This window comes from Mesocricetus auratus, unplaced genomic scaffold, assembly GCF_017639785.1.
Source record: "Mesocricetus auratus isolate SY011 unplaced genomic scaffold, BCM_Maur_2.0 Super-Scaffold_100004, whole genome shotgun sequence".
In the NCBI taxonomy this organism is placed as follows: Eukaryota; Metazoa; Chordata; class Mammalia; order Rodentia; family Cricetidae; genus Mesocricetus; species Mesocricetus auratus.
In genome coordinates, this window is record NW_024429189.1 from 103,461,392 (window position 1) to 103,488,052 (window position 26,661).

General features: G+C 41.4%; 1 protein-coding gene and 1 long non-coding RNA gene across 4 annotated transcripts in view; one reads left to right on the plus strand and one right to left on the minus strand.

The window, feature by feature from the left end:
- Nucleotides 1-20,818, plus strand: part of LOC101831473 (SLX4 interacting protein) — a 169,830-nt gene extending 149,012 nt beyond the window's left edge. For 2 of the 3 annotated variants that reach the window (XM_040746376.1, XM_021226381.2), the window contains exons 6-8: nt 983-1,071; nt 3,037-3,155; nt 18,364-20,818. In XM_040746376.1, the coding sequence (XP_040602310.1) occupies nt 983-1,071; nt 3,037-3,155; nt 18,364-19,105 (950 nt within the window). In that variant the 3' untranslated portion in view covers nt 19,106-20,818. Of the gene's footprint in view, nt 1-982; nt 1,072-3,036; nt 3,156-16,931; nt 17,033-18,363 lie in introns of all 3 variants that reach the window. The other variant, XM_013112351.3, reaches the window with a different exon arrangement.
- LOC121140537 lies at nt 1-26,657 on the minus strand. Its single transcript, XR_005877441.1, has 4 exons — nt 26,592-26,657; nt 12,417-12,671; nt 5,105-5,180; nt 1-835 (listed from the first exon to the last, which is right to left on the minus strand). It is a non-coding gene; the product is annotated as an uncharacterized LOC121140537 (long non-coding RNA).
- Between the last annotated feature and the right edge of the window lie 4 nt (nt 26,658-26,661).

Consider the following 26,661-nt stretch of genomic DNA (forward strand, 5'->3'; position numbering starts at 1 on the left):
TTGACTCTCACTCAAAACACTTGGTTTGTTTTTGTTTCAGAAGTCAGTGTAAAAAAAAAAACATGGTCATGTCTGAGAAGGAATCATTTCATTTTAGAGAAATGACTGTTTTGTAGCTATTAGTCTAAGTACATGTTACAAAAAAAAGATTTGGGCAATGCAGCAAGTACCAAGAATGAAGACTGCTACCCATTCAGTCTAGACAGGTACTGTTCGTCTCTGTTACACATCATCGCAGACATGGTCCCACAGCTGGATGGCATTTGGTGGGTGTAGAGATGGCTAGATAAGTCAGGTGAGAGAAGAGATGATGCAGATGGCATTGCCAATGCTGGGCTCCAGTCACTGACCAAAGGGGTCCTGTTCGGTGGTCCATTTAACCTTTTCCATTTGGAAGTAAGTTACTTGGCCATCAGACTCTATAGAGGTGGATTGCTGTTACTGAGGCCTAAAGCCACCTCTGGTGTTGCATACTTGACCATTCCCTTAACAGACTAGGCATACATTCCTAAGAACAATGGTTGTTTTCATATTCAGCTTAGAAGCTTGCTGTCTAGTATAGAATTAGCCCTCTAGTTCTCTTAAAGAGCAACTGACGGGAAACTACAAAGAAACTACCTCGGAAAAACACGAAAGACTTGTGTCTCACACTCTTCCTCTTTCTCTTTAAGTCTGTGTGCCGATTAGAAACCGTTTGCTACTTCTTCCCAAGTGAGAGTTCAACATACTAAGAGAGCAGCTATAATGGCCTGCCTGGAGGGTCCATCTGCTCCAGTAGTTCAGTGGCTGACATAGGCCAGTTGCTCTAACTCACTCTGCCCAAGTGGTAGAAAACCTGTAGAGAGAAGAATGGAGAAGAGACCTCAACCACATATATGTGTATATTGCCATAACAAAACATTCCCAAAGAACCTGGGAACAAGAATTTCTATTTGCATGATATTCATAAATTTATTAACTTGGTCTTCTTTGCTTTATGCAGAACTTCGTATATTTCCTGACAGATTTGTGGTCTGTGTTAGTCAGCTTGCATTTGGTCCTGATACTTGGGCAAGCCAGAATGAAAAGTCGGTATGTATGAAAAAAATTCTCTGATAGGTTCTTCTTAGTACTGAGTGTTTGTGATGGCAGCGGTGGTGGTGTATATGTTGTTGGTGTTGTGTGGTGGCAGTCATAATGTGTGTGTTGGTGGTAATATATGTGATGGTGGTGTGTGTGACAGTGGTGATAATGTGTGTATGGTGACTCTGTGTGTGTGTGTGTGTTAATATGTGTGGGGGTGATAGTAATATGTGTAGTGGTGGTGTGTGTGTGGCAGTGATGGTAATGTGTGTATGGTGATAGTGTGTGTGGTGGTGGTGGTAATGTGTGTGGTGGTGTGGGGAGGTGCCTTCTGTTATCAGCTCTTCTATGTGTTTTAAGGGGTTAGAGATGCCTTACTTCCTGTTTAGCATGGTAACACTGAGAAACTAAAGAGCTGATTAATTAATGTTTTCAGTTTTTATTTTTCTCCTCTCTAATACAATGAAAATTTAGTTTGATATAAGCAATATCTTAACACTTTCAACTTTGAAGGTGGCATCAGCACATCAGGAAAACCTTAATGGTGTCTGTGATGGTATGTAAATGAAAAGCAGTGAAAATCTAGGCTTCCACTAGAAGTTTCCACTGGGGTCACTGAATTGTATTCCATGGTGAATCACTGACGTTTTTCATGAGAACTAGTGTTACTCCCTAGTGTATTATTTCATAGCTAATAGAGTTCATTTCTCTTGCTCTCTTTTCTCATGCTAAACTTTGTTCTGTCAGGGCCTTGTTCTGTTTCACTGGAGTTCTCTACTCAGACAAATGTAGAAAACATACTCAAAATGCCATAGCTTACAGCTGTGTCTTTTAAGCTCAACGTGTGCTCTTGACAGTAATCTTTTGTGTATATGTATCTTGCTGCAGTCATAGATCGGTCTATTTAAATTGTCCTTAAAAAATAAAAAAACTTTCAGGTCTATGGCTTGAACCTTCCATGAACAGGAAAATAAATAGAGAAGACTTTAACCCATCCTTAAAGTATGACATGATTATTGTGCTTCTAAAATAATTTATGGGGATATTAGATTATCCCTGTTGTTTATTATTTTTTAACTCACATGAAATTTGAAATTTGGCCCACATGGTATGAAAGCAGCTTCTTATCTCACATTAAGTAAATACACAAGTGTTTCATAGGCTCTGTGAGACAATAGAGACTCAGGAGCAGCAAAGAGCTGGGAACTGGTACTTGTCTTTGGTTCCTTTGTTTTGAGCAAAGGATCCTTTCAAAAAGGCCAGGGTGACCCTTTTATTTCCTCTTCCTCCATGAAAAACACTCTACATATATACATAAAATAAGATCAGTGAAGCAAATTTGGCCAAAAGCCTTAAAAGTTTATTTTTTGAAATATTTCCAGGACATTGCATTATCTCAGTAAATTAATAAATGCTAAAGTAATTCTGTTGGCCTATATTCTAATAAATATTGCTTAACTGATTTTACCAAGTAAGAAAGAATTGATCTATGACTTAAAAAAAAACAAAACAACTATTAGCTCTACCATAATGTTATTGCTTGCAGATGGAATACAGGAGAAATCAGATCTTATATCTGATGTGTAATGTTAATACTTAATATCTTAAATTGTTAAGGAGGAATTAAAGCATCAGAATACAAATGAAACATAATCCCCTTGGGGACTCTAGTATTTATACAGATGTAAGTTTTCTGTAGCTGCTGTTACATAAATCCTGCAATCTGGAGAGTTTCTTGATTACTGAAAACTTTCATTGTGAACCAGTCTTTTGTTTCATGAACCAATCTGAGCAGTTTACGTGGGGAGTTCAGTTGCCTCATCTTTAACGTGTTCGGATCTTTAGTGAGTATACTACCAAAATTGACCATGTTAGCTCATAAGCAAAAAGTCATCTATGTCACACAGTTCTTTAGTTACTTTTGGTGGCTCTTGTTAGTTACGTGTTATTTCTCTCACATACACACTTTCCCAGCAACACAGACAAGAGTCAGTGAAACAGTTGGGACTACCAAATGGCTCCATTGTCACACATATTCCAATCTCAGCTGAACACCTCCCCTCCTCAAGACTTTCAACCTGCCACGTTCTCAGGTATGTTGTCAGTAGAAGCTGTGACATATCCAGGCCCTCCTACAAATCCCTCATAAGTCAGTTGTATTGTCTTCCTTCCATTGATACCTGACCTCTTGAGAGTCTACCTGTCTCAGCTATTTAGGGATCAATAAACAACCCTTCCCTCCCTGATGCCGCCTGCCAGAGAGAGAGAGAGAGAGAGAGAGAGAGAGAGAGAGAGAGAGAGAGAGAGAGAGAGAGAGAGAGAGAGAGAGAAGAAACTCCAAACACCCAAATCTAGTGATGTCAGCCCCCACCCCCCCACCCAAGAATTTGAATTTCTTTTTGTTTTATACTGATATTCACAAAAGGGCAGGATCCATCTCATTCCATCCTGGTAGTCCTTCTCAAGGAACTTCTGATTAGGCAAGGCCTGGGAACTTGGCTCCCTATGTAGCCAATAAACTACAGTTATTTTCTTGTAATTGTTTATAGCTTGCTGTTTTACATCCACAGGATTGATGGGGAGTAGTCTTGTTCCTGATAGCAGCCTCAACCTCTCACTGGGGCTATAGTTCTTAGGGAGTTTTCCTTTAGTTTCCTATGCTCTGTCTTAAGTGAGAATAGGCTAGGAAATCTGGGAGCATCTACTGAAAACTACTTTGCCTAGGTAGTCTTTCAGCCTTCAGACTAGGAAGCCAGCAGTATTTACCATGCCAATTCTTCAAGATAGCTGCACCAAAGAACATGTCCCAGATCAGGCAACTCAAAAGAGGCAAGCAGTAGAGGAAGGTCCTCCATGTTGCAATAGCCCTACACAGTGTTCATATGTTTGGGATGTGGGAACTGAGCTGTGTACTTTGGGAAGCAAGGGCATTATTATGAAATGAGTCACTGTATTTTTCTTACTAGAGTTTCTCATAAGAAATCTCAAAACTCTTGTAGCCTCAGATTTGACCTACTGCTGGATGCGAAGCCAGAGTCTTTCAGACAGTTTTTACCTTTGCCTCTTCTGTGCACTCTTTCCTTAGCAATAAAGAACATCAAGTCAGATTTTACTGTGCTTGGTTCTATTCCACAATATTAACTTCCTCCTTTTTTATTTTTCTTTCTTCCCCTCTGTCCCAAACTTACGTATCCTGTGTAGAGACTTTTCTTTTTCAGATGTAAAGCCCTGGAGGTTTGGTGAAATCTGAAGTTACTTGCTAGTTCCTGTGATTTCTTTATTGAAGTTATGTAAATAGCCATGGACCTTTGTATATATCTGGGACATTTCAGGGTCATTGCAAAGCTACTGTTTGATTGTGTGTTAGTTACAAGCCACTCCTAGTCTCTGGAGACCATGGTTCCCATCTGCACTGACCATTACATGGAACAGGATGTTCTGGGTGCTGGCTCTATACCAGGGTCTCTACTGGGCTTCAGTGACACAAAAATAAGAAAATGTCGTTGCCTTCTAATGGCTTATAGTCTGGGAGATTGACACTACTGCTGAGTGTCCTGGTCACCTAAAATCAGTCATACCCTTTCTACCATTCCTAAAGAAAGCCCAGAATGTTAGATCTCCATTCTTTCTTTTAAATCTGAGATCCTTTCAGAAATTAGAAAGTGACACACAGTGTTAATGCTGCCCAAAAGCAGATCTGTGCGTTAAGTTTTGGGGGTTTTCCATCTTATCCTTCATCTGAGTTGTGGCTTACCTATGAAAATAGCAATCTAGTTTACACACACACCCCAGTAATCAGGGCAGGGTCCTCTCTGTAGTGTGGACTGTATAGAAAGATTACTAAGAGGTTCTGATAGTCAACAGTAGTTAAACACTAAGTTGAATATCGCTCTTAAGCCAGGCTACTGTAAAAAAGAAAAAAAAAGTACTTTTCATTTATAAATACAAAACTGAAGTAAAAATTAGTCTCAAGCAATAAACTACTAAAGACTGAGTTATATTTAGCATGAGTCTTATAGTCCTCAGCTGTGCACAGTCAAACCTCTGCTGGCCAAGTCCTCCTCCATATGAAATAGACAGTGTCACATTATCCCAAAATAATTTCTCAGATGGAATTTCTGTCAGGGAAAAAAGAAGATGAAAATGCACTAAATCAGAATTTTGATATGATTTTCACACAAGATACTTTTTTTAATGCAACAATAATCTTACAGAATTGAGTCATGTTTTATTTTAGGAAAGAAGTTATAAGAAAAAATTTAAGCCTTATGTTTTGGGTTTTGACTTTTGGGGGGAGGAAGTAGGGGGGGGGTGGCAGAAGGGAGCTCGAGACAGGGTTTCTCTATAGCTTTGGGGCCTGCCCTGGAACTCACCCTGAAGACCAGGCTGGCCTCAAACGCACATAGATCCACCTGCCTCTGCCTCCCAAGTGCTGGTATTAATGGCATGTGCCACTACCATCCAGCTTGGCCTTATGTTTTTAAAACAAAAGAAATACAATGTTTTTAAAAGGAACCAAAGAAATGTACTACTTAAAAATTTGAGTGTACTAACTTCTATGCTCTGATGAGAGGATAAGCAGTCCATGACTTTTCCAAGTTTTGGATGAAGTATCATAGACTTTAAAAAGCCATTCATGTCCCCAGTTCCACTTCTGATTCGTGGTGAATTACATAGAGTTGTCAGGTTGTTCCTACAACACCTGTGAAAGGCCCTTAAGTTTGGAGGAAAGGTTACTTACTAGTTCTCATTTTCAAATATTCCAAATTTGACTCTTCTGTAGCAAGTGGTCACCAAAATCCTATATATTCATTGCACCAAAAGACTAGGTACAGATATGCTCAAGGAAAGTGAAAACTATCTCTGACTCCCAGCCCAAGAACCTCTTTTACCAACCTGACCTTTACTTCTTCAGGCTTACTAACTATGGTCAGTGCATGTTCATTTTAGCTAGGACCCTATTCATTTATAAGTTAGTTCATTTCTACTTTTCTATTGGTGTTCTATTGATGATGTATTTCTACTTACTATGTAAAATATCCTTATTGAGTAAGGGGAGTAATTTTAAGTGAGCTTATCATTGTCTTTCAATTATATGTCATTGATGTATGGCAGGAGGAATCTGTGTCTTCTCTGTAATGATTTCTACCATGGAAAGTCTTGATATTGTATTTTTCTCTAAGTGTTTTACTATAATTTATTTGTTTGGGATGTGGAGTCCTTTTTATCTGTATGTTGACCAACTTCATGCTAATCATGGTATGTAGGTTTTTAGGGACAACGTTCTCTTGCTTCCATTGATGGGCTTCACCATCCAGGTCTCATGACAGTCACTTCTAGGGTCTAGGTTTCCCTATTGCCCTCTGAACTATTCACTGATGTCACTAAGACTTTGGTATTCTCCTATGAAAATAGCTGTCAGCTGCACAGAATAGGTTTACACTGGAGCATTGTCTTGGTAGAATGAATGTTCAAACATCCCGAGAATAGACAAGAGGTAAGCACTGAGTTGAGTGTATCTCTTAAGTCAGACTATTGTTTAGTACTAAAGAATCCCCACAGTGCTTACTCCCTGCAGAGACTGACTGCCAGTTCCTTCTCCAGGTAGCTAGGGTCATGGCTCAGGATCAGAGCATGCTCAACAGATAGGCAACGGACAGATTGGGGCAGTGCCATCTACAGATAGGCAACGGACAGATTGGGGCAGTGCCATCTGTGGAACAGTTTGCCTTAGCAGCACCTTGCCTACAGCCCTTAAAAGGACTGGCAGGCAGCTGATTGTAATGATACTAGTGGTAGCAATGAAGATGTTCTTAGTTACTTTATTTCTCTGTACTATGACATAAAAAATTAGAAAAATTATTTTTCAGGTAATATTTTAAAGATTAAATATTGCATACTTGTTACAGTAATCTGAGGTCTTATTCCCCTTTTCTAATAATAAAACCCTCCCAAATATTTAACCAGTAGTATTGCAAATGACACATGTTGTATTTCATCACCAGCAGTTCCTGCCCACCATTGAATTAGACTCTAAGACATAATTAGCTAGAGTAATAGAAAATGACATATCTAGCCCGCTAATCCTCTGTGCTTGTTTTTGCATGGTGTCCCTTCTATATTCAGAGACATGCAATCTCTCCTCAGTGACCAGTTGTATTGCAGGTTAGTTAGGAAACACATAATATGGAATAGAACAGAGTGAAGGTATTGAAGTTAAAATATAAAGACCTGGCCTTGAACACTGCATCTGCCATCTTTGCTGGAAGACCTCAGACACAGACAGCATTTGGCATTAGGAAATCAGCCCCTGACTTGGTACACAGAGGTAAATGTGATATATGCTAGACAAGCCTTGCTAAGTTTTCCTAATAGTCATGTGAAATAATAAATATTCAAATGGCTTATAAACTCTGGCACACTTGTGAATACTAATTGTTGTCACCATTATTTCCTTCTACTCCAAAGAAGAGTTCATACAAATGCCATACTGCTAGATTAGTAAATGATTATATGTCTTCTTCATGGTCTTGAAATGAGAGTGACACTTGGTAATGCCCTCTGCACATAGTATTCTCCCAAGAAGGGTAGGCCCTTGTTTTTGTGCGTCTCTACTTTTCATCTCAGCTGCATTTTGCAACTACAAAGACTGAAAATGCAAAAGGCTAAGTGATAAGCCAAGTAGTCAACTGGTCATGTGGAGCTCTATTGACCAATTGCGGAGGAGGAAGTCCAGAGACTCCCTGTCTAAGCTCTATTGACCAGTTGCAGAGGAGGAAGAAGTACAGAGCCTCCCCTCTAAGCACCTTGAATTTGCAGCAGCTGTCAGCAGACTCCTGTTGAGATGAAGCTGGGAGGAGGCACCCAGTCATTTCTCTAAGGAATTAGGGGTTGGGACATAGCAGACTTCTCAGGCCTGAGTTTCAAGGAGCCCATGCTCCACAGAAAAGCCACAGGGACAGCACAAATAGAGTTCAATGTGTGAATGGGTTATGTTTGGAAAATTCATTAATAGGCCAATGATTTAGAATGCACCACTCATTTTCCCAAGGAAACGATGTCATGATAGAGATGAGGTTCCCAGACAAGTCCACAAAAGCTGTTCCTATCAGGAGATATGAGTCTTGGAAAGAGGGGGCCTGGCTGTCTGTGCTCAAGGAAAATTGCAAGAACTATTTCTTCCATATCCCCAGGCGGAGGGCCAGCTCTAAAAAGAAATTTGAAATGAGGCAGCCATCTGTGATGTCTCCTCTGGCCTTTTGCCTCTTTCCCACTAGTATCCTGGCTCCTTTTGTCCATCATTTGGTCAGCTGTCCTGCCTGGGTAGTGTATCCATACCTACCACTTTCTTCTCCCTTTAGGTCCAAGACCTTGAACTTGGCCATTTGAGAAGTCATGGCAGTCTGAACCCTGAATGAAAGGCCAGCTACTTGCTACAGTTGCTGACAAACTTGCAGTCATAGATATGGTAGAGGAGATACTTTTTAAGGAGACTCTGGAAATAGTCCAAGTTTCTCTAAGGTAATTCATGGTGTATTTGAATATTCATCTTATCAAAGTTAAATAAATTTTATATAACTCCAACAGTGGTCAGTAGCTCCCCATGTCAGCCAAGACCCAAACCTATGTGTTCTTTAAGATATCATGTTTTGTCATACTTGTCTGCACCCAAGACTCAATAGTAGCTAAGGTCAGTCAGGATTTATTTTTAGGTTCTCAAGGGCAGGTGAATGTAAACTGGAAAATCCCTGTGAAGTGTACACTTCCTACAAGACAACTTCCTTGATTTTTCACAGATGTCATTTTTAGGGCTGTATTCTTTGCACATACTTACAGGTATTTCCCTAGATTTATATATAACAGCTTCCTGGTCACAACTTCAAAAGAGAAGAATTATTTTTTTCTTTCTCAAGACAGAATTTCATGTATCCCAGGCTGGCCTCAAACTCACTGTGTTCTAGGCTAACGCTGATCTCTGACTCTGTTGCCTCTGTCTACTCGACGCTAGGGTACCAGCATGGACTACCATGCCCAGACTATGTGGTTCTCAGACTCACACCTAGGATTCAGGAAAACTTGACAAGTACCTTATCTATAATGAGCTACATCCTCAGCCCTATGCAAAGAAAACTGTTCAATTATTTTAAAGGAAGAATCAATAGTATTTGTGACTAACCTGGGTGGCCTCACAGTTCACAAGCCTTGTTCTCTCTCCCGTAGAAACCCAGCCTTTTATGGAAGCAGAAGAGTGAAAGGTTCAGGGGAGAAAAGGCCTCTACCCTCACTGTGGGAAATGGGCAGAGACTTGGCATCATAGAGTCTTTGAAATGGAGAAGGACATGCTTCTTTACACAGCTCCGTTTAACAGCTGCTCATCCCTGTCCCACCTGCTTTGCCTAAAGTAACATAACACACGTCTATGTCCTTTGTCCTTAGAAAACATGACTTCAGGCCTGTGGCATTCATCAGATGCCACCTCCCATTTTATTGTATTCCATTTTGATTCTGTGCCTTTGAGTTGATGCATGATGAACCTGAATATGTCCGTCCTTTGCTATGATCATATTCTCCATCTGTCCCCCTTTTATTGATTTAACTTATTACTGAATAACTTAAGAAAATATTAGAAATGGACTTTGGACAATGTTAAGACTCATGCTTGGGGTGGCCATGTCACATTGTGGTCTGAGATGATGTCTTTCCATATTCAAACTTCATTTCAGCTGCCTCTCTAACTGTCTCAGCTTCCATACCCTTCAGAATCCAGATGTGCCTAAAAACCAGTAGACACCACACTAAAGTAACGCTACACACTTTAATGCTTTCAGCTTTATACTTTAACACTGTTCCATGTTCCCTAAATAAATGGATATGATATATTACACTTTTACTCTGCTCTTATTGTTTATAGAATGTGTTGTTGGCAGAGTGCAGGGACCTGGCATCTACAATAACTTATTCAGTACAGCAAACTTGAGAAGAGATTGAGTGAGTCTTGAACCTTTTCATTTTTAACAGACAGGCAAGACAACTCCAGATAGCATAGGCATAGGGGGAAAATGAAGTTTTTACTGATATCCCTGACAGCTCCAGACTTTAAGATTGGTCAGAGATACTCTATTCTGAAAACTCAGTTCTCACCACTGTTAGCTCTGCCAGCCTCTGTGCTGACTCTGTTCTCTGCCTGTATATGGTGGTTGATCCTGGCATCTCAAGGTCTTCCCAGAGGAAAGAGAACAGACCTCCATCTAAGACAGCTGTGCCAGCTAGTTGTATATCAACTTGATACAAGCTAGATTCATTTTGGAAGACGAAACCTCAATGACAAAATGCTGCCACCAGACTGGCCTGTGGGAAAGCCTGTGGTGCAGTCTCTTATTGATGATTGATATGGGACAGCCCACCTTATTGTGGACAGTGCCACCCCTCAGCTGGTGGTTCTGAGTACTATAAGAAAAATGGCTAAGGAAGCCATGAGGAGCAAGCCAGTAAGCAGCATTCCTCCACGGCTCCTTCAGCTCCTGCCCTGACTTCCTGATGGACTGTGATACAGAAGTGTAAGATGCACTAGACCCTTTCCTCCCCAAGTTGCTTTGGCTGTGATGTTTTATGCCGCAACATTAACCATAACTGAGACAACAGTCATGTTGGTGTGTGTGTGTGTGTATGTGTGTGTGTGTGTGAGAGAGAGAGAGAGAGAGAGAGAGAGAGAGAGAGAGAGAGAGAGAGAGAGAGAAATTAAGAAATTGATGCTCAACAAAGATGAGTCATTTTTCCAAATCTTTCAGCCAGATAATGACTAGAAGGAACTTTAGCCAAGGACTTGTGATTCAGAGTCATCTTGCTACACCTCCATCCCACCATGACAGCTGGTGATAGGTCACCACCCTGTAAAAAAGAGAGCACTGCCTAGGGCAGCCCTACAGAGGAGATGTTTGGAAAGGGCTTTTGGAGCTGTGACTTTCTTTAGGGATAGAAAGCATCTTTTCCTCCTTATAAACTATATGATTTGTGCATGCATCAGGATCTCTTTACTTTTTTGTTTGTTTTAACTAATAATGTCAAGAAAAATAGTGTTAACACTTTTCAGGTTCCAAAGTGTGATTCATACACCTCTCCTTACTCACAAGCAAAAGTGAAAGTGGGCCATTGGGAGGTTGTAAAACTGGCCCTGGGACAAGCCAACACAGAGTGTGGGACCTTGTGCTACACTGTCCTTCAGCTGTGCTCTCTGCCTTGTGATTTGCTGATAAGCCCTGAAAGATCATCTCAGCAACTGTGGTCATGAGAAACGAGATGTAGTGACTTTTTGAGTGTGCCTCAGATGTATACACATAGTATAATACTTGACAGATTGTCTTTAAAAATATAGTTGGACCATCATTTTTTTAACTTGGGGTGCACAAAACAGAACCAGAAGATACCCCTCTGCAGTATAATGAGAAACTGGATTCAACTCTCAATAGATGATGATGGTAGTGGTGACAAAAATATATTATATATTACTACATTAATTACTCCCTTGGGGGGAACATCATACTGTCCTCATGTGACCTAGTTTACAATCTTGTGAACAGAAGTTTGGTGACCAAGCCCTTGTACAGGTGTTCAGTCATGGCAGTGAGATATACCAAGAGTACAATTCAGGAAGTAAGCTGTGTGTGTCCATCATGAACAGGAGTGATCAATGGCCTGACCTGGCCTCCCAAATCTCCCCCCCCCCATTCCAACCTCAACTAATAAAGTCCCAGTATCTCTAGGTAAACGCTAGAGAACAGGCTACAGGACTTTCCCAGAAGAAACTACATTTGTCATGTAGTCGTCTGCACTGCCACCTCATTCATGTTGAGTTAGTCCCTGACCAGCTGCATCTAGCCCTGGGCTGTGGTAACAGTAATAAACCTGCCTCACCAAGCTGCATCTGGAGTAACATTGAAGTGTGCCTCTATTTCTCTGCTTTCCCTTAATGAAAACTTCTCCCAAAGTATTGCTTAGGCCTATACTGGCCAGTGTGGTTTCCATTCTGCCTGTAAGCATTTGAATGGTAAGTCAGAAATTATACACTCTGTAGAAAGTACATACTGGCTCCCATAGACTCAGTACATTAAATGGCTCAATATTTTATATTGACTACATGTTATAATATTTTAGAGGTATTGTTAAATAGAACATATTGCAATTTAATTTCACCAATTTCCTTTTTCTTCTTTAATGGACTATAGGAAATTTCAAGCTACTTGTACAGTTTACATTGTATTTATACTGGAGAGTTCTGGTGTCTATTACTGTCTTAATGTCCCTCCACCTATGATGGGTGTTTAAGTCTCAGCACTTTACCCAAAATGTCTACTTACCGCCTAGGGATGCTTTGGGTTTTGTTTCGATTCTAAGAGCAGCATTCCACTCTTAGCACTTAGTTGATGTTTCGTTTCTCTTTTTGCCTCTGGGGACACTCGTTCTCTTTCCTTACCAACAGTTCCTTTGTCTCCTTTTCTGCATCTTTAATATCTTTTCATCTGCTTTTTCTATCCAGACTTGTTCCTCTGTAGCTCTTATCTGAGTGGATTTGGACACCATATGCAAAGACTTGCCCAGTTTTGCATTAATAGCTAAAGAACAGAAATGTATTTCAGTATATTGGAAGCTGTCTGGGGAGGGTCTGATCCCTACTTTCAAGTTGGTACTGCTACATCATCACAAGAGGAAGGGGGACAAGTCTTCATGCGATGATAGACAGAAGGGAAGCAAGAACTTCCTCTCTCAAGCTCTGTATGGGAATGTCATGGTATTCATGAAAACTGAACCCTCATGACTTAATCACCTCTTCAAAGCTCTGCCTCTTAATACTTTAATACTGGCAACAGCTGAATTGGGGGGGGGGACGGGACACAAACCATGTTATATGTTTGTTTGTTTCGCCTGTTGACAGAAACTCCATGGAACAAGGTCTTTTCCTGTTGGTCTACATCTTTTCACTAAGTGCTCCAAGCTTTGCTTGCCAGAATTCAGTGATACCCGATTGGATCATTCCACTAGTTTCTGCTGATACCAGTTCCATGTGTCTTAAGAGCAGTTCACTAATTCTTCCGGGTATAAGAATCACTAGGGGGCTTGCCCAAAATATAACTGCCCTGACCCCAGCCCCTAGGGATACAAATGCAGTATATTCTGGGTGGAATCTGTAACATTTCTTAACAAGCTCCCAAGGTGATTTTACTGGATAACGCAAGCACACTTTGCAAAGTTTGTCTCACTGTCTCATTGTACCAGGTTAAGTTAATTTCTCTATTCCTTTCTTCTTGAGTGTTGTTTCATGTATATCAGCAGAGTGTGAATCACCTAGGAACCTAAATATAGACCTCCTAGCCCCACCTCAGAGCTTGTGAATCAGAACTTCCACGATGAGTCCAAGGAATCTATTTAAAAAAAAAAAAAAAAGACCTCCCTTGGTGCCTCTGATGCAGCCAGTCTTCTGCTAGCCTTTGAGAGTCCTATCTGGCCCTACAGACTCTCTGAGGAGGTCCAAACTCAAGAGCAAGTGAGTGTTTTCTTTGTCATTTACGCCCATTTCTTCATCTGTCCCACAATGGTAGAAACTGCTGGCCAAGTCACTGTGGGATGAACTCTGAAGGTAATCACAGTTGCCAGGCACCTTTGCAACTTGAATATTGGCCGTTGTTACATGGACATCTCAAGCATGTCGGTTTTCTGATTGAAGGCAGTAAGTGTGGCATACCTGCCTGTCTTGTTTTGGTGGGGATGCCCTCTGTCATCCTTTCTGACCCAGGTCAGAGCAGCCAACATGGCATACTGTCCTTCCTCATCATATTTTTACTCTTCTCCAGCTCAACCTTCCCCTTTGGTCTGTATAGGGGGACATGCTTGCACTGGCTTCAAGCTCAAAGTGTATTCCCTGGTGTCTAGAGAGATAGTGAAATGCCTGCCCCCTTTGCCCTGGGGCCTATCTGGGCTGTACAGGTTGCTGAAAGCAGGGTTATCCTTAGGGTAGACTTCTGGGGTTAGGAGCCGTGTCCCACTCCTGTTTTAGTACTTTCTCAGGTAGAGTGCTTAAAGCAGAGCCCTTAAGTATTACCAAAACTTGCAACAAGTGAAGTGGTGGGGACAGGTCAAGTGGTTAGGAATACATTTTACCAAGAAATGATACTCCCGGAGCTTTATCCTTGGCCTGGACAGACAGCAAGCTTCTAGGTTGTAAGGAGTAAGTCCCCTCCTGGTTAGTCTGCTTCCTGAGTATCTGACCTTCATAGCATGCTACTCTGGACTTAAGCTTTAAATAATAGCCTCTTTGAATATGGTAGATTTGCTTGTGTTCCTTGTAGAAGGTCGGCTCATGGCTCACAGGAAATCTAAAAACTAGCATCTTCCCTGTATGCCCCAGAGGCCCTGCAGCCCTACTGTGTGCTCCGCTTATTTGTATTTTTGAGTTGTCTCTGGATAAGTGTCAGGTTTCATTTTTATGCCAGATAAAAAAATCGGTAATCAGGAGAAAATCCCTCAGGGAAATCCTATTCCCAGGTGACAGCTGCTTCTTTAGCATTTTGAGGTGAGGACTGGAACGCTAGGGACCATGAGCTTTGATTTAGTAACAAAACGATGTGAACTGACCCTAGAAATGTATAAACAAGAGACATCTAATGATTCCTGACAGTTCAAGGACTAAAGGAGACTAATCTTTTTTTCTCCCTGCCCACCCTGTCTTCAGACAAATGTAAATATATCTCTTTCAACAAGTTGCTGAATATGGTTTTAATTTATAAGCTAGAGACCAGTCTTGATGAGTGTATACTCAGGACTGTCTGTGCACTCTCTCTTTCTGTCTCTGTCTCTCTCTGTGTCTCTGTCTCTTTCTCTCTGCCTTCCCCTCTATTTTCTCCCCCCGTCTCACCTCCCTTCTGCCCTCTCCCTCTTCTCTTTTTCTCCCCCTCTCTTTTTTGAAGTCACAGGTTTTATAATTTTTGAACTGAACATTTTCCCTGTCACTTTTCTTCCAAAGACATTGCTGACCCCCTTGTCAGAGGGCTTTAAGACAAGAATAGACTGCTGTATTTCTTAAAAACGTTTCTGAAGTTCCCAGAGGAAATACATGTGGTTTTAAAACATAACTAAGTGAGTGGCTGAATCCACGCTGAGACTGAGATTTGAAGAGCCTGTCACTATGGCTGGATCATACTTTATACAGTGGATGGAGAACCCATTGTTGTTATTTATGACCCTGTCTGCCTTCCATTGTGGACTTCTTCCAGCCTTGGGGAATTTACATCATTCCTAATAGCAAAAAGCTTTCTGGTTCCCACAGAGTTGTTCAAAGCCTGACTCATGCTCCTTATGTTAATTGTTCAGCTCTGAAAATACAGCATTTACAGGGTGTGGCTGTGAGGGGAAAATCAACTGTATTTACAGGGCATGCAGGACATGTTTAGAAGTGTTTCACACATAAATCTCCATCACTCTCAATCTCTTTCAAGCTTCCCTCTCTTTTGTCTCCCCCTTTGACTTAACTTGAAGGATTCTTTTTCCAAAAATTAATTTTAGGAAACAACAAACTAAAAGAATGACACATTGCAATGCAATATAATCCAGTATAGCTAGTTATAGTCTGTTGACTGACAATTAAAACCAATTTAGGTTACAAGTGGACATGTTTTTGAAAGATCCTGGCCCAGGTCTGAAGCATGGGCATGGCCCAGAGCTCAAGGACCCTCCTAACTTAGTGTTGTGAGCACCGATTAAAACAAGCCTTTACAGATACCCTGGAATAATACATACTAGTGGTTGCCATCCTTCAGAATCTCAGGGACTATCACTGATCACTCCTATGGAAACCCATGTGAAACAAAGATCAACTGATAGGTATCAACTAACCCTCATGGTCACAACGTTTTATATGAATTTGATGGGGAAGAATACTTGATAATACCATAAAACAAGAGCAGATAACACCTTATCTGGGCTATCAGCTTCTAACCTAAGGTAAGAAATTCCAAAAACATTACATGGGTCAGCTCTAGCAAAGGTTGGCAGAACTTTAAATTTTGTAATTATCTCTTTATGAAGCTTTGTGGGTATGGTTTTAAAGGTAGATAATCTGTATAGAAAATGATGGCAATGACTTCTATAAAGTGTGGTTTTTAAAGGTGGATAATCTGTATAAAATGATGGCAATGATTACGGTAAGAAAGCACAGACTCCCAGGTTTTTGTTTGTTTGTTTGTTTACTAACCAGATTGAAAAACTTCATTTTAAAAATGCCAATATTAAAAGGTTTAACTTAGCTGGGCATTGGTGGCACACACCTTTAATCCCAGCACTGGGGTGGCAGAGGCAGGCAGAAATCTGTGAGTTTATGGCCAGCCTGTCTATAGAGCAAGTGCTAGGATAGGCTCCAAAGCCATAGAGAAACCCTGTCTTGAAAAAAAAAAAAGTTTAACTTGATACTGTTTTAAGGCTAAGAAAGGCTGTATTGATAAATAGGGAAGTGTGGAGGAAATCTCGGGATTGTCAGGATACTGGCTGCTGTCTTCTCACAAGCTGCTGGCTTAGGGATTCTGCCCTTTGGGGTTACAGAGAGACCAGATATTGTTCTAGATGGCTTGGGATCCATGTGTTTCACATTATGATTTTGTATGTTTGTGGTACATACTAATACATAAATTGTGTAGACAAGAATAAAAAACTAGTTGTGACACCAGAAAATCCCAACTGAAAGCAGTTGTAACAGCCTGAAACAGTAATCTGTTTTATTTAGTATTTATGGAAGTAAAGCTGTCCACCTGAGCGTTCCTGGTGTAACTGTTTTATCTGGTGTTCAGCTAATAGACTCCTGTTTGAACCTTTATCTTTTGGACTAGACAAAAAGAATCCTCCATGGAGTGTCTGACTATTTTGCTGAGTGTGCAGAGAATTCTCCTTCTCCTGCTACAAAGCACAAGAGAAATGCTCTACAAGAAATGTAGGTCCAGCATGTTTCCTTTTTCTCATTTTCTGACTGCCTGTGTGGATAGTGTATCACCAGAAGTCTGTGACATATTGAGAGTGTATGGAACCTAATCAGAAGCCCCTCTGCCACTGGGGCTTCTACTGGCCCACAGCCATATATTAATACATGCCCTTCCCACCTTCCTGTTGCTCTTGTATTCTGGACAGTGGGAATAGTCTCCTTGCTTCACAGGTGTGTGTGTGTGTTGCAAGGAGTGATTAATTACAAGCTCTTTGAAGATGAAAAGCACCTGCTAGTGGTGTTTCACACAGCTCTTGAGGTAACTGCAGACAGACCTAAAAACTGCATTCTCTTTGTGAGATGTTTGCTCTGACTTTATTGTAATTATGGCAGTCCTTGGGCCCCTTACTGCAACACATTTATGGTTTTTTTCCACAAAGCTTAGTGAAAGTCAATAATCTAGCTAAAGTGCTTGATTTTAGTAAATGAAGAAGATGGTTGTTATTTGTAAATGTATTATTGTCAACTCCTTGCCAAAACTAAAGGATTTAAATTCCCTATGACGTTTGCGTCCTGCCCTGGAAGTTTGTTTTATAGTTAAAATTTGTCTTGTCTTGTGTATCCTGTAGAAAAGGGAGATAGATAAATAGATGATGGATGGATAGACAGGTAGATAGGTAGATAGATAGATAGATAGATAGATAGATAGATAGATAGATAGATAGGGTAAATATGCTGCTTATCATGATTGTACTTTATTTAATGTTAGTCGTCTGAATGTTTTCTAGAACCGACCAAGTCTGATTAACTGAGGCTTATTCCCATAGGGTTGATGAATAAACCTGGCACCTGCTGAGTAATACCTTAAAACGTCATGAGCAATTTTCAGATTTACTCACAAATATACACCGTATGTGTGCATATTTGTGCATATGTGTGAGTGTGCACACATCCTGTGCTTTGGATGTACCTAAGCATTCCCTCCTAATAAAAAGTCAGTATATCAGCCCCAGGGAGCATTTGCCTCTGACATCTAAAACATACATACTTGTGTGCTTTGGTTAAAATGATTCAATTTTAAAACCATTCCACCATGTTTCCTTTGCTGAACCAGCAATGAGAACTTAGAGCATATCCTAGTGGAAAATGGGGAGGTTTTTACTTAATCCAGTCTGTGTTAAACAACACTTTGGGGATGTTTTAGATATGCTGGGATGGGTGTTGAGGAGAAGCCAGCTGGCACACGCCTTGTTCTCAGGTGTAACAACCAGGGAATGGGGGTTTGGAGGAATCCATGCCATTGTGGACCTTACATGCTGTACAATCTTTATTGTGTGTTTTAGTGTGAGAAGAACTAAAGCAAAAAGCAATGCTGAGAACAAATCACAGACCAGCACAGACCCAGTGGGAAGACCTAGTGACTCAGTCATTGCCGTACCAAGGAGGAGGGATGCCTCAGCCAGTCTCCTGTCAGAAACTATGGGTCAAGCACAAGATGACATAAAAGCAGCCAAGATCCACCAGGGGCTTCCTGTTCAAAAGCTGGAAAATGTTTCTCAGACTCAGCCAGAGGACACTAGCAGCCAGCAACAGCCTCATCCCGGGGAGTGGCTAAAGACGGGACTTCTAAGCAGGAGCCCTGTGTGTAGCTATGAGTCAGCATCACCAGGTCCAAAGCAAAGTCCACGAGCAGCCAAGACACAACAGAAACGCAGGAACTGTGGCTCTGCGGAAGACTCTGACCACCGCAGGAGAGTTTCTCTTGGAAATGATGGATTCGTCCCAGGAGACATGATGGTGGAGAAGAGCACAGCTGTCAGTGTTTTGCCAGCGCTAGAATTGTCAGATACAGGGTTGCTTTTGAGTCAAGATTTGGCAAAAGCCACAGCTAAAGAAGAGCTACATGCTTCGGAAAGCCTCTCCTCCAGACACCTTATGACAAATAACCCAGGGCTGGTGCAGCACACCAGCTCAGCTGCAATTGATGAACGATTAGCTACAATTCAGGGCGGCCTAAGCAAAAGAAGAAAGAAATTGCAAAGTTCTAGCAGAGGATGTAGTGGCAAGAAAAACTTGAGTGTATAGTTCCTCTGGTTTGAAAAGAATGTGGTAATTACTTTAATCAAATATTTGGAGGTTGGGAGAAGTCTCAGCTTTTAAGAGCACTTACTGCTCTTGAAGAGGACCAAGATTGAGTTCCAGGCATCCACAAGGTGACTCACAACCATCATGAACTCCAGATGCAGAAGACAAAACATCCACTTTTGGCCCCCATGGGCACCAGGCATGCACATGGTATGTGTATGTACAAGGAGGCAAAACACACATACACATGAAATAAATCTTTAAAAACAAAACTGTTTGTGTTGGAATTAACCTTCACAATCACCTCCTGGAGGCTGTTTTTCTAATAGGCTTGTTCCTTTCTCATCATGTTTATAACTGTCCCTGGAAAATATTGTATTGACAAAGAGCCCTCCACCTGTCAAGGAGTAAGCCGTGTCTCAATAATATTGGACATTGTCACCCCATCACTGTGAAGACCTCCTGAGGGGATACAAAGAGACAGTGCCATGTGCTGCAGGCCAGTTCTAGCGCTACAATCCTCTTGTTCCTCGAACTGAGTGCCTGACAATGAAAATAGGTTAGTGGTTCTTCGCATGTGGTTCTGTGCAAAATGCAGGCATTGGAGTTTGTGAGGAACTAGGATTCTTAAATAACACTAAATTTGAAGATTCCCTAGCAGTTATTTTCTCCAGCCTGGCCACCATCAGCTGGAGCCACATGTGGACAGGTATCCCCCTGTGCTCCCTCAGGCCTGTAGAGTATTTAGATTGGATTCAGGGTGTGAGTCCCTTAGTTCCCAGGTTCCACTAAAGGGTGAACGCAGCACCTAGGGAGCTGTTGTAGCTGTAGTTGCCAGGGATGGACAGGTAATTCATCTCAGCCTTAGGTGAAGCCACAGAAGAGGTGTGCTCTGTGTAGCATGGTCTGACCCTGTCCTTGTTCATGCCTCTAATATTCCAGTTACAGTTAGGACAGAGCAGAACCCAAAGGGAGCTCAGTGACCATTCCAGTTCCCAATGTGAAAAAATCCACAGGGCATTTAAATACTCTCTTTAGTTGTATAGCCTGCTCTCAAGAAAGACAAGAAGCTTAAGTTATCAACCTGGAAGTGTTATCTGACCATCCCAGCCTCAGAGGACCAGAAACTCTGATTGCTGGTGTTCCTTTCCTTTCCCATCTAGGCAGTTCTAAGCCATTGAATTCTCAATGGAAGCATGAGCAGCCCCCCTTATACACCTCACTCGAAAGATCCTAAAGTCAAAACCAGGCCTATCAGAATGATGACTGTTTTCCTACTCCAGAACTAAGATACTCTGAACAGGGTTTTAATTGTTTAATGGTTTAGGTCATAGTATTTCATTGTACTTAAATGAAGCATTTGCTTTCAAGAAACGTTTTGCTTTTCAAATCTGTTCTATTGTAGGAGATAATGATGATTGTGACCAGTGAGGAAAACAATAGTTGTTTGGACTGTATGTAGATTTTCTTTCTCACAACCTTCGTGCACAGTGGATTTTAACAGGATTAGCAGGGAATGGCTCTGGGCTCTCACACTGTGGCATATATTTAAGGAATTTTGCCTTTAAGCATTTTCCTGCAGTGTATCTGAAACACCTCTGCATCTCTTGAATGGTTTTACAATTCTTTGAATATACCGACAAAGGGGAAAATTAATCCCAAGTGTTTTGTTATGTATCAGGTGGGATATTAAATATTTTCTGCCATTGGGAATTGTATGAGTTTTTATATTCTTAACAATTATCGTAACTTGGCATTTGAAAGTCTGAGACCCTATCAGTGTTGATAGTCAAAAACAAGTTCTTCAACCCTTTGATACTCCAAATTAAATTTATATTCTGGTCTCTGTGATTCTGATATTTTTAGGAGATATCTATCCAATTCTATTGATATTATTGTAATTGAAGAATTTGTTCACTATCTGGGATATTAAACCACCTCCATGTACTTTCAAATGACATTTTAATAAATACACAAATGCTTTAGTTTGCCACTGGAGGTTAACTCACCAGATATGCATATGATTCGTTAAGTGTACAGGGTCACTTGGCACTGGGAACAAGGTAATAGCTACATGGTTTTGTTCCCTTATTTCAAAAAAGCAAGACTCATGGGCTGTTGGTGAAGTGGGTGCTTTGCATGTGTAGGACTCTGGATTTGATCACTAAGATCACTAAGAAAAGGACACACAAAAGAAAAAAATCTGTGTTTTGATTTTTGAAGAATGTAGCTTCTCTCAGGATGAGCCTTCTCAAAGTACATCTTGGAGACAAAGATGGGGTCTTAGTATAATTGTTTTATGTTTGATGTCATATTTGGATTTCAGCAGAGATTGTGCCTATCAGTGGCCTTTGGTTTCAGAAAGAGCCCCAGATTAGGGCAGACACCTAGGGCAGGAAACATCTATGCCCAAGAGAATGGCCTAGGATCAGTGGCGGCATTCGTGTTTCCTTAAACTCCTTGGCAGACCTTACTGTAATATTTCCACAAAACGGTAGTGAATGGCTCTCTGAATAACAAACAACTTTTCAAGAGCCAAAAAACTTGCTGTGCAGCATGCTGGGACTGGAATATGGAAATTGTTTTAATTTCATCTTTTCTCTCATGAGGAAATCACTACATTTGGTTTGTCAAGACAAGAGAGTTCATTCCCCAGTATTGAAACAGGGATGAACGGAAACATGTCGAAGCAAGTTTTAAAAAAAAAAAAGTCAAAATTAAACTGGTTTCTCTTAAATAGCTTGAAGCTTTCCACAGTACAAAATAAATTAAGCATTGTAAAATGAAGTTAACTCAAGTAATCACTCAGTACAGAAATCTAACCATATATATCATCAGTCATGCAGTTCCAGGATATAATTAAATTCTCAGAAATCTGCCGAATTCCCTCTAATTTGGTTTCTATATATATTTAACAAGACAGGGAGCAACTGTATGCCAGTGTGTAGCCTAGCAGAGGGGTCTTGGATAAATGAAATTTTCTTTATTATGTGGAGCCATTCATACTGGGCTTCAAATCTATCCAGGTAAGTTTCATCGACAGAAGAGTGTCACCATACTGCATTAAAGTTTCCATCACCAAAGATTGGGAATTGTAGTTTACTGAAGCAAAACTCAGTTAAACCATGCATTTGGCTTTCCAGAGCATCTGATCAGTGCTAATAGGTGATATTTTGACTCATTCTCAGAATGAGTTTCCAGGTGGAATTGAACACTGCCAAATCTCGAGGAGAACCTTGGTCCTCTCACTTAAGGACCTGAACAGCCTGAATGTCCATACAATAGACTCATTTCTGCAGTGAGAATGTTCTTGTTTTATGCATAAATATTTGGGTTTTGTGTTGTGTCATCCAAATTGCTTGCTTGGCAGGAGTGGGGTAGGGTCCTCACTATATCTCATAGTTCAAACTCGATACACAGCTCACACTGACCTCAAAGAAGTCTGGGTTCTGCCTCTGCTAGGGTGTGTGTGTGTGTGTGTCAGAGACAGAGAGAGATGCTGTTCAAAAACAAGGGAATTAAGCTCAAAGAATGCATATCCAAAGCACCCTTTCTGAACATGTTGTTCTTAATTATGTTCTGCTTGGAAGAATTTCTTTCCTCCCAGGGGCATTTCTTGGGTTTTGGAAATCTTGCTAAGTTAAAGGAACTATTTGAACCACTACTCCTAAAGATTTAGGTTTAGAAAACCTAGTGAGAAACATGATTAAATTGACCCTTAAGGTTCTGTGCTGTCTTAACAGTAAGAGTCTGTCCCCACTGTGCTCCCAACTGAGCTTCAGCGGACCTCTTAGACAGGGCTTTGCATGATCTGGAAACCTTCCCAGAGAACCCTGACATTCCCCATGTGAACTCATTTACGTGTTGCATGAGCATCTGGTCTTTCTTTATTTCAGGCCACCTCTTTCCCCTTATCACCGTAGAATTCCAGTTCCTTGGGCTGGTCACTTGTAAGTAGATTTCGCTGGTGTTCCTATACAGGTCCCTCCAAAAGAGTCTCAGTGTCAGTTTGGAAATGTAATGAAAGCAAACCCATTTCTTAGTGTTTTGGTTTTCCTGGTACTCTGGCAAAACCCACACAAAAGATAACCCTGCTCTGGGCCTGGAACCCGGCAGGAGAACTGGAACAATGTAACAGCAAGGTACTGCAAGCTGCAAACCCTGGGTTCAGGAGCTACCCTGCCATTAACAGGGTTAATATATGTTTTCATATAAGCCACTTAGCCTTCCAGGCTTCAGTTTCTTAATCTGTCAAAAGTGTCTAGTATTTTAAGGGTAACCCACAACCCTTTAAGTACTGAATTAAGCATACCACACCCTATGTGAATTTCTCCATCTGTTCAGAAATGCTTCCCTACAATGGACACTAGTTGGAATCACCTGTGTATCTTGCAGCTAAATCTAACTCCCTGCCTTTTAGTATTTTTAAAGACCATCAAGCGATAATTCTCGTGTGATGCCATAGTTAAGAACTACTTTTTCAATACGGAGTACGTAAATGCTGGATGCTGAAAAGCAGGGTTAACAAACAAATACTCCTTTTAAGAGGGCCTTCTTCAAATTCAAAGTATACCTACTTTCCGACAAGTGAGTAGGAAGTCTTTAGGGACGAGATGTCAATTAGTAGCTATGCATTTTAATCAAAGGGATGTGTTTCCTTTACTTCTGAGGCTCCCCTATTCTTTTGTGTTAGACCCTACATATCCAAAAACATCATTGCCCACATTGAGATATTGCTACCCTCATTCGGAAGACAAGTTTTCAAAGTGCCTAAATAATTGTCTGGAATTTCTACATAACCCTCTGGGGTTTGCCTTTGATCCACGATCATTAATATCATTAATAGACTCTCTAAAAGTACATGTGAATCTCAAGCTAACATTTGGCAGAGCAACGGAAGAATGAATGCTTTTAAAATAGTTTGGCTCAGAACGCGCATGTGAAATAACCCTGTGGGAAAATCAGGAGACTTTCTCATCCTGCAAAGGATTACCTAGGATGAGATACTGACCTTGCATTTTAAGTTCAGTTACATTTCTTAAACCCCATTCATTACCCAGCCTGATTTATATTAGAGGGTGAAGTAGGCTGTGAGAGTCTTCCATGATGATGTGCAGTTTGCAGTTTGCGTTTGTTGCTTTCTGCAGTTCCCAGAAGACGTTTCATCGTGTGTGTGTGTGTGTGTGTGTGTGTGTGTGTGTGTGTGTGTGTGTGTGTGTGTGTGTGTGTTCATTCTTTAAAAAGCAAACCGGCTTCTGCAGGAGATTTGCTACAGCCTTTCTCTCAGAAACTAGCTGGAGACTTCTTTTCCTGGGGCTCTAAGGCGATCAAGCCCCAGAAGGCAAGTGTGTCAGGGTGAGCAGAGCACTGACCTCCACGGGGGAGAGGTCACCTCAGCACAGAAGACTCAAAAGGGAGGAAGAGAAAGCAACTCCGCAGCAGGGATTTGACTTGCTTTAGGGCAAAGGAGCTTCTATAGAGAAGTCCCTGCTCTCCCACGCCCTTTTGCCTCCTCTTCTATTACTGCTTGTCCCCGTGCTCCGTGCACTCACTGCGCCATACGCACGCAAACACACACAGCTCTTACTCCTACTAAATGTCTCACACCCTTTCTCCACCTCCACCTGCCCCCAAGCAGTAGGCAGATTGGCAGCCCTTCTCCAGAGAAGGCAGGTGATGGATTGCCTGGAAATTTTGCTAGGCCCAGTGGCTCTGAAGACCTTTTTAGTTCCTCCCTCACATGCCTGTCTGGTGAGAACACAGAGGTTTCTTTCCCAAACCCACTGTGGGTGCCTGGGAGGGCTCATATATCCATTCTTGTTAGAGGAAGGCTGAGTTGGTGAATCAGTGCCGGGCTGGGCGTTTGGTACATAACCCAGAAGAAGGAGCCTGGAAAAACCTTCCTCTTAGGATGTCAGAAGCTTGTGAAACAGCAGCGTGGTTTTATTTACATATTCCCCCCTTATAATGCTACCCTGGTAAGCTTTTTCCTTGTGCCGTTCTGTTCAGTGGGAGATACACAAGAAACACATGGGAAAGCTTCTCCAGTGGTTCACCAGTGAGAAGGGCTCAGTCCATTGGGAAGGATCTCAGGAACCAGGAGCTGTCTGCAAAGGTGTAGGGGGCTGAGGCGTGTATCTGCTGTTAAGAGTTTTATTATGAAACTAAGAATCTCTAGCTAGAAAGGACTCGAAGACAAACAGGCTCCATCCATCTATGAACTTTCTACAGCAAGCCAGCATGCTTTCCCTTGATGGTGACATTTCTTTTCAATCTGATGTTCTCCTGAACCCTGGTTGTACATGAATTGAGTTCTTGTTCTGTGTGTTAGGTCTAATCCCAGATCACTATAATATTTTAGGAATGCCCACTGCATTTGCAAGAAATCTTAGCTGCTCTGCTAGCAGCTATGCATGTCTGCCTATAACAGCTGCCCAGTATGTGAGGGCAAGACAGGAGGGAGAAGGTTGGTCTTGACATATAATCTGTTCTCAGTCATGGTGGGAAGGGGGACCACTATGGAATGCAAGTCATGGAGTGAACATAATTGTTGGGGAAAACTCTATAGGGGGAGAACCATTACAAAAAGTATTTCTGAAATGCCCAATCTAATGAAAACCTCTTAAAAGCAGTCGAACACTGTGGGGTGCTAGCACACGCCTTTAATCCCAGCACTCAGGAGGCAGAGGCAAGCTGATCTCTGTGAGATCTAGGTCAGCATGATCTACAGAGCGAGTTCCAGGACAGGACTCTTTCAGAGAAACCCTGTCTCAACCCCCCCCCCAAAGTCCTTTCAGATCCAATGCCATGTTCTGGGGTCTTCCAAAGTCAAGCACCTGAGCTGGGTACTGATTTTAGTGGGGGGATGGAGAAGGAAGAGCTGCATTACTCAAAGGATTTAGTCAGAAATGAATTCATGCAGAGACCACACAGTTGTGTGGAATTTAACGGGCCTCAAGTTGGTTTTACTATGTTTGCTTATTTTTGTTTTGTTTCTTTTAATCCTGTAGTCCATTTCATCTTGAATGGACTTTTCTTTCTGCTAAACTGGTAGATCGAGGAAAAAGTCAACCATTTGTACAGTCACCCCTAAGCAGAGCTTCTGAATGTGAGCACAGCCTGGTTAAATCCCCTTTACAAGAGGACTGTAGCTTCCCATTTCTGTATAACAAAGTGCTATGGATTTAGTGCCTTGACAACGCATAAATCAATTACCTCATCATTTATGATACCTTTTATCTAGATCCTCTGTTCAGTCAGTGTCTTATAACACTGAAATTGGGATATTAGTCACATTTTATCCTCATCTGAAGACTCAACCACAAAGGGCCATCCCTGAGCTCCCTTGCATTGTAACCTTCCTTGCAACAGCAGGTGAAGGGTGTCCAGCATCCAGCTGACTATGCCAGGGATCTCCTAGAAGCCTTTCTTAGGTCTGTGCCATTGAGCACCTCTCCACCTCATTAATGAAGAAACCTCCTATTACCTTCAATATCTCACACACTGAGTCCACTGACTTCTCCTTTCGGTGACCAGAGACATGTTTCTTCTAAAAA